Here is a 9,869-nt window from a genome sequence, read left to right as displayed (position 1 = left end):
TCTTTCTTGCAACATAATACTTAAAAACTCCAAATATTTATAATTATCCTCATTTTATAGGAGAAGAAAACTTTTTTTGGGGGGGGGGAGTTTCAATATATACAAGAGTAAATTTCATGTAGCCCAGGCTGGCCTCAAACTCACTGTTTAGGCGAAGATGTCCTTGAACTCCTGATCTCTTCATCCTACCTCCCAAATGCTGAGATTAGAGACACATACCATCAAACCCGACTATAAAAAGGAAAGTTTAACAACAAAATATTAAATGATCATTTAAGAGTAAATGTAAACTTTTACTCTGCATGAATTGAGTTCCATATAGCTCTTGCTATTTTGTCCTTGATTTTCTCATAGTTACCACATACTAGTGAAATTATCTAATAAATTGAATTTGGGATTAAGTCATAGAAATCCCCTCTGATATGTACAAGCTTCCTCTATCCCTACCTTTTGTTTTTCTCCAGTTCTCAGATTCCACTTTGGGCTATAATGGAGTGAATTACCTTTTCCTCAGCAATGAAGCATCCTCAGTCTTATATACAAAGCTTTATTATAATACTGATAATATTGCAATCCTTTGGGAGTCAGCCTTTGGTTAAGCTTTTATTTTGTATCTTTGTGTGTTTGAAGGACTGATTTATACAATATAATTCAGAATTATTGAAAGAATAGAATAAAACAGAGACATGTAGCTCAGCTGGTAGAATGTTTGTCTTGTATACATGAGCTATAGGTTCAATCCTAGCGTCACGTAAACTAGGTATGGTGGGGCATGCTGAAATTGCTACCCTTGGGAAGTGGGAGTAGGAGGATCAGAAGTTTGGGGTTATCCTCTGCTACATAGCCAGGTTGGAGGATAGCCTGTGGTATATAAGATGCTGTGAAACAAAACAAAACAAAGCAAAGCAAAAGAACTGTTCATGCACAAAGAAACTCTATATGTCTTTTAATGAATAAATACAAGGCCATCTTTGTCTACATAATGACTTGGAAGCCACTTGTCTGTATTTTATTTCATTGGTTCCTAGATGGCTGTTGTGAGGACCAGCCTTCTACAGCTCAGGATTTGAAGGGGAACCAGAGTCTCTGACCAATCACTCAACTGACCTTTCTATCTGAGGGAATAAAACTTAATTCTGGGGCTGGCGAAAAAGGGAACTATGTACACACAAACACACACACACACACACACACACACACACACACACACACACATCCTCCAGGGTCTCTCTATCATCTTTTTATCTTCTCTTTCTTTATTTTTTAAACACTTTAAAAAATATTCCCTGAGCCGGGCAGTGGTGGCGCACGCCTTTAATCCCAGCACTCGGGAGGCTGAGGCAGGCGGATCTCTGTAGTTCGAGACCAGCCTGGTCTACAAGAGCTAGCTCCAGGACAGGCTCCAAAACCACAGAGAAACCCTGTCTTGAAAAACCAAAAAAAAAATATTCCCCACACCAAGTTCATCACAAAGAGGATTTTCTGCATAACCTAAAGTTACAGAGTTACTTCATTTTCATCATAAAAATATATTTTTCTGGGATAAGTCGATCCCAATACATTTTTTTAACTGTATCTTTATGAATTTTCTGAGAAACCCACACTTAAACATTTACCTTTTAGGCTTTTCATTGACCAGGAGCTTTTCATTTACAACCATTTACAAGGGCAGTAGTTTTTATAATTGACCAAAAAACAGGTTATTTGTTTTACTTTTCATATTTTAGAGTACTGTACAATTATCTTAATTTACCATCCATTTCTTTGTTTTCTAGTCACAAGAAATCAAGTGTTTAAAGCTTTGTTTTAGCTCTGATTCATACTGAAACCTGTGAACACATTTCCTAATATCAAAAAGCTCTTGAACTAACTCATGGGATTCCATTGTTTTCCTAATAATTAACCTAAACCATAGTCTATATGGCTACACTTCCGTGTTCCTGTTTTCTATCCTTTGCAGCCCCTACTTTACCAGGGGTGGGGATAACACTATATCCTACTTTTACTTATACTAATTTTCTCACCAAACTAACCTCTATCATAATCATAATATATTTGTTAAAAACCCTCAATCATCAAATTTCTATTTAAACTAACACTAATGTTGTATAGAATCATTACTCCAATTAAACGGTACAGCTGAAGAAGAAATCATCTTTATAATAATCCACAGGTAAAAATGTCCAGTAGAATAGGATATTTCCACGAAATAATCACACTACCTTAAAGGCAGTGGGAATCCTCCCCCCACACACCCATTCACACCAGGCCAGATACCAGAGAAAAATGGCAGCAGCAAACATGTACAGGCACAGCAGTGGCAACAGACATTCTGAAGCTGAAGCCCTTGGAGTCTTTCCTATCCAAGATTTACCCATCATGTTCTTGCATGGTGGTGAGCCAAACTCCCGAAGCTCAATTGCCACCTTCTGCTCCTCTGACATCGTCACCTCTAGATATATTTTTTAAAAATTCTTCTCTCACACCATACATTCCAACAGTAGTCTCCACTCCTCCACTGCTCTCAACCTACACTCTCCACACCCCCTCCCCTTCTCCCCCAGATCGCCCTCTTTCATTCCCTTCTTATTATTCTGTATTCAGTTGATATCATTGGGAGGCCTGCTCTTTTTCTATTTTGGACCTCTTTGATGTCATAATTCATCTCATCCTTACTGGTACATAAATTACAGAACAGCCTACATCTTTTTAGATATTTAAGAGTCTAAGAAAATCTAGGCCATTTAAAGGATACCACCTTCCTAATGACCAGCATCTAGCTCCCACGGCTATTATATCTGTTCTTCACATGGCCTCATCCGAACCCCACAGTCATTGACATTTGTGTTCAGGTCTTGGTGTATTCAGTGGTGACTAATAGAAATGCCACCTCCAAGTAGCTTTAAAATGTGCAAGCATGGGACCTACATGGTTCTGCACCAGGTCCTCTGTGTATGTGCGATGGCTGTTAGCTTGGTGTTTTTGTGGGACTCCTTACAGTGGGAGTAGGGGGTGTCTCTGATTTTTTTTTGCCAATTCTTGGGATTCTTATTGGGTTCTCTTGTCCAGGCTCAATAGAAGGGCTTTGCCTTGTCTTATTGTATCTCCTCTTGTTTGTCTGCCATCTTTTGGATGTCTGCTCTTTTCTGAAGAAGAAATGGGGTGTGTGTGGATTTGGGGGAGTATGGAAGTGGGGAGAGGTGGGAGGAGTTGAGGTAGGGAAAACCATGGTTGTGATTGTATTATATAAGAGAATAATCTATTATTCTCAATAAAAATTAAAAAATATAAATCTAAAAAGCTCAGGACCAGATGGTTTCAGCTCAGAATTCTACAAGATTTTCAAAGAACTAGTACCAATACTCCTCAAATTGTTCTACACAATAGAAACAGAAGGAACATTGCCAAACTCTTTATGAGGCTACAATTACCCTGATACCCAAACACAGAAAGACATTACTAAGAGAATTACAGACCAATCTCATTTATGAACATTGAAGCAGAAATACTAAATAAAATACTGCAAATTGGATCCAAGAACACATAAGTACCATTATCCACCATGAACAAGTTGGCTTCATCCCACAGATACAGGTATGGTTCAACATACAAAAATCTGTCAATATAATCCACCATATAAACAAACTGAAAAATAAAAACCACATGATCATCTCATTAGATGCTGAAAAAGCTTTTGACAAAATACAACATCCCTTCATGATAAAGGTCTTGGAGAGAGCAGGGATACAAGGAACATACCTAAACATAATTAAGGCAATATACAGCAAGCCAATAGCCAACATCAAACTAAATAGAGAGAAACTTCAAGTGATTCCACTGAAATCAGGAACAAGAGAAGGTTGTCCACACTCCCAATATCTATTCAATATAGTTCTTGAGGTCCTAGATAGAATAATAAGACACCAAAAGGAGATCAAGGGGATACGAATTGGAAAAGAAGAAGTCAAACTCTCATTGCTTGCTGATGATATGATACTTTACATAAGTGATCCCAAAAATTCTACCAAGAAACTGCTACAACTCATAAACACTTTCAGCAATGTAGCAGGATACAAGATTAACTTAAAAAAAAAATTAGTAGCTCTCTTGTACACAGATGATAAAAGATCTGGGCAAGAAATCAGTGCATCAACACCCTTCACAATAGCCACAAATAGCATAAAATATCTTGGAGTAAATCTAACCAAACAAATAGAAGACTTGTATGACAAAACTTTAAATCTTTGAAGAAATAAATTGAAGAAGACACCAGAAAGTAGAAAGATCTCCCATGCTCTAGGGTAGGCATAATTAACATAGCAAAAATGGCAATCTTACCAAAAGCAATCTACAGATTCAACGCAATGTCCATCAAAATCCTAGCAAAAGAGTTCATATCCCAGTGTCCCTTGTAATTACTTCCATTTTGACTCTTTCCGGGCATTCAAGATGTCGAAGTGAGGAGCCAAAAATTTGTATATCATCTCTGTGAAGGGAATCAAGGGACGACTGAACAGACTTCCTGCTGCTGGTGTGGGCGACATGGTGATGGCCACGATTAAGAAAGGCAAACCAGAGCTGAGAAAAAAGGTCCATCCAGCCGTTGTAATTCGACAACGAAAGTTATATCGAAGAAAAGATGGGGTGTTTCTCTATTTTGAAGACAATGCAGGGGTCATAGTAAACAATAAAGGCGAGATGAAAGGTTCTGCTATCACGGGTCCAGTTGCAAAGGAGTGTTCAGACTTGTGGCCCAGGATTGCATCGAATGCAGGCAGCATTGCGTGACTCTCCAGTGCATTTGTAAAATAGATTCATTAAAAGACTTTCTTGACACCTTCACCAATGCCAGCTTTGTAGATGGAAACTGCTGAATGCCAACTCTGTGTGTGACCTTCACTTTATTATTATTTTTTTATTTTTTGGTTTTTCGAGACAGGGTTTCTCTGTACTTTATTTTTTTTATTTGTTTGTTTTGTTTTGTTTTTCAAGGCAGGGTTTCTCTGTAGCTTTGGAGCCTGTCCTGGAACTAGCTCTTGTAGCCCAGGCTGGCCTCGAACTCACAAAGATCCGCCTGCCTCTGCCTTCTGAGTGCTGGGATTAAAGGCTTATGCCACCAACACATGACGGGATCTTCACTTTCTATCTAACTTTTGTGAGGATTATCTTTAGAGGCTTGAAGATGGATCAGCTGTAAAGAGCACTGGCCCTTCTTCCAGAGGACACGGGTTCCAGTCTCAGCACCCACATGGTAGCTGTAACTCCAATTAAGAAAAAAGCCATTAACTTTTTCAGGCCCCTTCTGGTACTAGACACACACATGGTGTGCAGGTGAACATGCAAGCAGAAATGTGTGTGTGTGTGAAATAAATTCTTTGTCTCTTGAGTCCCCCCCCAAAAAAAATCCTAGCAAAATTCTTCAAAGTCCTCGAAAGAATGGTACTCAACTTCATATGGAAAAGCAAAAACCCAGGATAGTCAAAACAATCCTGTACAATAAAAGAACTTCTGGAGGCATCACAATCCCTGACTTCAAACTCTACTACAGAGCTACAGTACTGAAAACAGCCTAGTGTTCGCATAAGAACAGACAGGAGGACTAATGTAACCAAATTGAAGACCCAGATATCAAGCCACACATCTTTGAACACCTGATCTTTGATAAAGAAGCAAAAAAATATAAAATGGAAAATGAAAGCATATTTAACAAGTAGTGCTGGCATAACTGGATATCAACATGTAGAAAAATGAAAATATACCTATATCTATCACCATGCACAAAACTCAAGTCCAAATGGATCAAAGACCTCAACATAAAGCAAGCCACACTGAACCTTATAGAAGAGAAAGTGGGAAGTACACTTGAACGTATTGGCACAGGGAACCACTTCCTAAATAGAATCCCAGCAGCACAGACACTGAAAGAAACAATTAATAAGTGGGACCTCCTGAAATTGAAAAGCTTCTGTAAAGCAAAGGACATGGTCAACAAGACAAAATGACAGTGTACAGAATGGGAAAATATCTTCATTAATCCCACATCAGACAGAGGTCTGATCTCCAAAATATACAAAGGACTCAAGAAATTGGACACCAAAACAACACATAATCCAATAAAAAAATGGAATAAAGACATAAACAGAGAACTCTCAACAGAGGAATCTAAAATGGCTGAAAGACACTTAAGGAAATGTTCAACGTCCTTAGTCATCAAAGAAATGCAAATCAAAACAAATCTGAGTTTTCATCTTACACCTATAAGAATGGCCAAGATCAAACACACTGATGACAACTTATGCTCGAGAGGTTGTGGGGAAAAGGGAACACTTCTGCATTGCTGGTGGGAATGCAAGCTGGTACAATGCCTTTGGCTGTCAATGTGGCAGTTTCTCAGAAAATTAGGAAACAACCTTCCTCAAGACACAGTAATACCACTTTTGGGTATATATCCAAAGGATGCTCAATCATGCCACAAGGACATGTGCTCAACTATGTTCATAGCAGCTTTGTTTGTCATAGTCAGAACCTGGAAACAACTTAAATGCTCCTCGACCAAAGAATGGATAAGGAAAATGTGGTACATTTATACAATGCAGTGCTACACAGTAGAAAACAAAACAAAACAAAAATGACAGCTTAAATTTTTCAGGAAAATGGATGGAGCTAGAAAACATTATTTTGAGTGAAGTAACCCAGAAACAGAAAGACAATTATCACATGTACTCACTCATAGGTGGTTTTTATACATAAAACAAAGAAAGCCAGCCTACAAACCACAATCGCAGAAAACTTAGAAACCAATGCGGACACTAAGAGAGACTTACATAGATATAATCTACATGGGAAGTAGAAAGTAGAAAAAGACAAGATCTCCTGAGTAATTTGGAAGCATGGGGACCTTGGGGGAAGTCTAAAGGGGGAAGGGAGAGGCAGGGTGGGGAGCAGAGAAAAATGTAGAGCTCAATAAATATAAAAAAGAATAAAGCCATCAGAAAGAGGCAACATGAAGTTAAAGAGCTGCTTTACTTGGTTTCCTGACCATTCTGATGCAAGGGCAGGTAGGTTAGGAGAGGTCGTCAGAGACGATATTTGGACAAACCCACTGCAGTACTATTTGGTTCCTGATGTGAATGATGAAGAAGACAACAATGATGAAGAGGAAGGCTTGGAAGATGTTGATGAAGAAGGGGATGGGGATGAAGGGAAGAAGATAAAAATGATGATGAAGGGGAAGAAGTAGAGGACGATGAAGGCAAGGATGACTAGCACAGAAGACCGATGAGTTATAACCCGCCTTTTTATTTTCTTTTTCTGTTTTAATTTTCTCCAGTCCCTGGGAACAAATTGTAGTTATTACCCTCTCCTCCACAAACCTTCTCTGCTCAATTGTTCTGTTTTTGAGGTTTCTCTTCTCAACACCATGGCTCTCAACTTATTTTGGGGAAAATACCTGAGCAAAATATAACAGGAAAAGAATCTACACTATTCTGTTCTAAATTCATTTTTACCCTTTCTTGTCTCAAACTGTGGATTCATCACCATCACCACCATGCTCTGTGAGAAAAAAGAAAAGACCTCTGGCCCCCTTGGCTCCGCTAGAGGCAGTGGGGTGTTGGGTCCCTGTGTAGTGCATAGAATTCTAGCTTTTATTTTCTTTCTCTGTATATTGGGCTCAGAGATTACATTGTGTCTCTATGTGAATACAGACAGTTAGCATTTACCAACATGTATCTGTCTACTTTTTCTTGTTTAATAAAAAGAAAAAGAAAGAAAAAAAGGAGAGTATATAAGGTCACCAAGAATGGGTTTGAGGTGTCTGTGAGAGTAAGTGGGCATTCTTTGGCATGTTTAATTGTGATGGTAAGGACATCCTTGCAGTTTAAGATGATACTTTCGACATAAAATTCTCTCCTAATGATGACCTGAGTCCTGCCACTCAATGGGAGAATCAGAAGACCTTGCAGGGTTTTATTTGGAGTTGACATTCTCTGTTGCAACTTTATTTTGAATGTTTTTATTTTTAGTTTTTTGGTTTTTACTGGAAGGAAAAAGATGCTCATTGTAAATGTTGAAGTGTATAAATTGCTTTGGTTTTTTTTTTAAAGATTTATTTATTTATTATGTATACAATATTCTGTCTCTGTGTATCCCTGCAGGCCAGAAGAGGGCACCAGACCCATTTACAGATGGTTGTGAGCCACCATGTGGTTGCTGGGAATTGAACTCAGGACCTCTGTAAGAGCAGTCAATGCTCTCAACCTCTAAGCCATCTCTCCAGCCCTACAAATTGCTTTGTTACAATAAAACCAATGTGTAAACAAAGGACCGGTTGCTTTTCTGTCAGAACAGAGGCTCAACATAACCTTCTCCATTTGACCTGCATAATGACATCATGTCAAACTTTGTGTTCCTAACTTTGTATTTTTTGATACATGCTTTTCAGGAAGACCACAGGGCTATGCAGATTGGGTTAAAATGATGTGAATCATGTCTTCCATAACTGAGTGATGTGGGTACAGTTTTCTGTAATGGACTTGTACCCTAGATAAAGAAAAGAGGAAAAAGCCAACAGAAAGTCTCTCTTCACTGACTGAAGACTATCCAGGGAATCATGTAGCCCAAATTTTGTAGCCACGAACCTTTCTGTTATTGACATTTTATGCACAAAAATCATACCCTGATTGATACAGGTCAGTTATTAAAAACAATTAGCAATAAGCAAAAAGTAAAAAGGCAAGGTTAATATATTTAGGCACTATCCCAGAACTAGGAACTATAATGATTATGACTTTGTTTTCATTTTGGCAGGTGTAGGAGTCTATGTGATGGGCTCTTAGGTTACAATGGTGCCTTGGTACATCTAACATGGCACCAGTTGTGCTAAGTTCTGAGAGTGCTACAGTGGTCCCCAGACCACACATTCGATGCATGATCAGTACACTCTTCCTCTGGTGCTCCATCTCTTCTGTCCTGGTGTCATTTCTCTGTTCTCTGAGTATCACTGCTGTTTAACTTTCCCTCAGTGGAATGGAGTCCTTCCTCCTAGGTGTGGTTTCATCCTTGTACATAGTTTTATCTCAGTATGATAACAAGGCTGTTGCATTGTTTACATAGCTCCTTCGGCAGTTACTATGAAACTTTCATCAGACTGTATCTGTTAAGCCAATATTTTGTGAATTTACATAGCTCCATAAGTTCTAACAAAAGAGAGTAGGACTACATCTGGGTCTAAGACCAGTGTTCAAATTAAGTGTATACTTCCTGTAGCACTAGACATAGTGCTTACTGTCAGAGCTAAATAAATACTTAGTACACCTATCAGCTAATTCTCAGTACATCTAACTCTGGTGGTGGGTTCATGGCGTCTCTCTCTCACACTCTGCCCTTCTTTCTAGCATTCAGTTCTGTCTTCCCTGCCTACCTAAGTTCTGCCCTATTAACAGGCCCAAAGTAGTTTCTTTATTTACACATGGTGGACCTCCTACACCATGGGTCACAGTGTTGGATAAATGTACATAGGCTTGGGAGAGAGAAGAAAAAGAGTATAGAGAGTCATAAAATAAAGTTTACAAAGGGTAAAGTGTTTAAAGGGATAGAGTACAGGTAGTCATAGACAAAGAGAGTAAATAAAATAAGCCACATAAAAATGAAAAATTCATAGAGTCTGGATTCTGTATATTAGTGTGCTTTCTTTGAATTTTTTTTTTTTGTGAAGACAAATGTAGAGAGACATTTCATTATATGGGCTGCTAAGCTAAACCAACATGTATATTGTAAAAGCATCTTGACTTCAGAAGGGTCTAAGGATATGCTGCTTGGGAAAAGAAGTTCTTCTTTTGTTTTCACAGAAGATGAGAACCTGTGGATTG

General features: G+C 38.6%; 1 protein-coding gene across 1 annotated transcript; it reads left to right on the top strand.

Moving 5' to 3' along the window:
• Positions 1 to 4,495: 4,495 nt before the first annotated feature.
• On the top strand, positions 4,496 to 4,850 carry LOC121442089 (60S ribosomal protein L23-like). Its single transcript, XM_041643564.1, has one exon. It carries the CDS (start codon positions 4,543 to 4,545, stop codon positions 4,786 to 4,788), a length of 246 nt encoding a protein of 81 aa, XP_041499498.1. The 5' UTR covers positions 4,496 to 4,542; the 3' UTR covers positions 4,789 to 4,850.
• Positions 4,851 to 9,869: the final 5,019 nt, after the last annotated feature.

The sequence above is a fragment of the Microtus oregoni genome, unplaced genomic scaffold (assembly GCF_018167655.1).
Source record: "Microtus oregoni isolate MIOR12 unplaced genomic scaffold, Mior012 000086F_ref0000336, whole genome shotgun sequence".
NCBI classification, from domain to species: domain Eukaryota; kingdom Metazoa; phylum Chordata; class Mammalia; order Rodentia; family Cricetidae; genus Microtus; species Microtus oregoni.
Note: the sequence above shows the minus strand (reverse complement) of the source record. Positions and strands in the feature narration are given on the sequence as shown.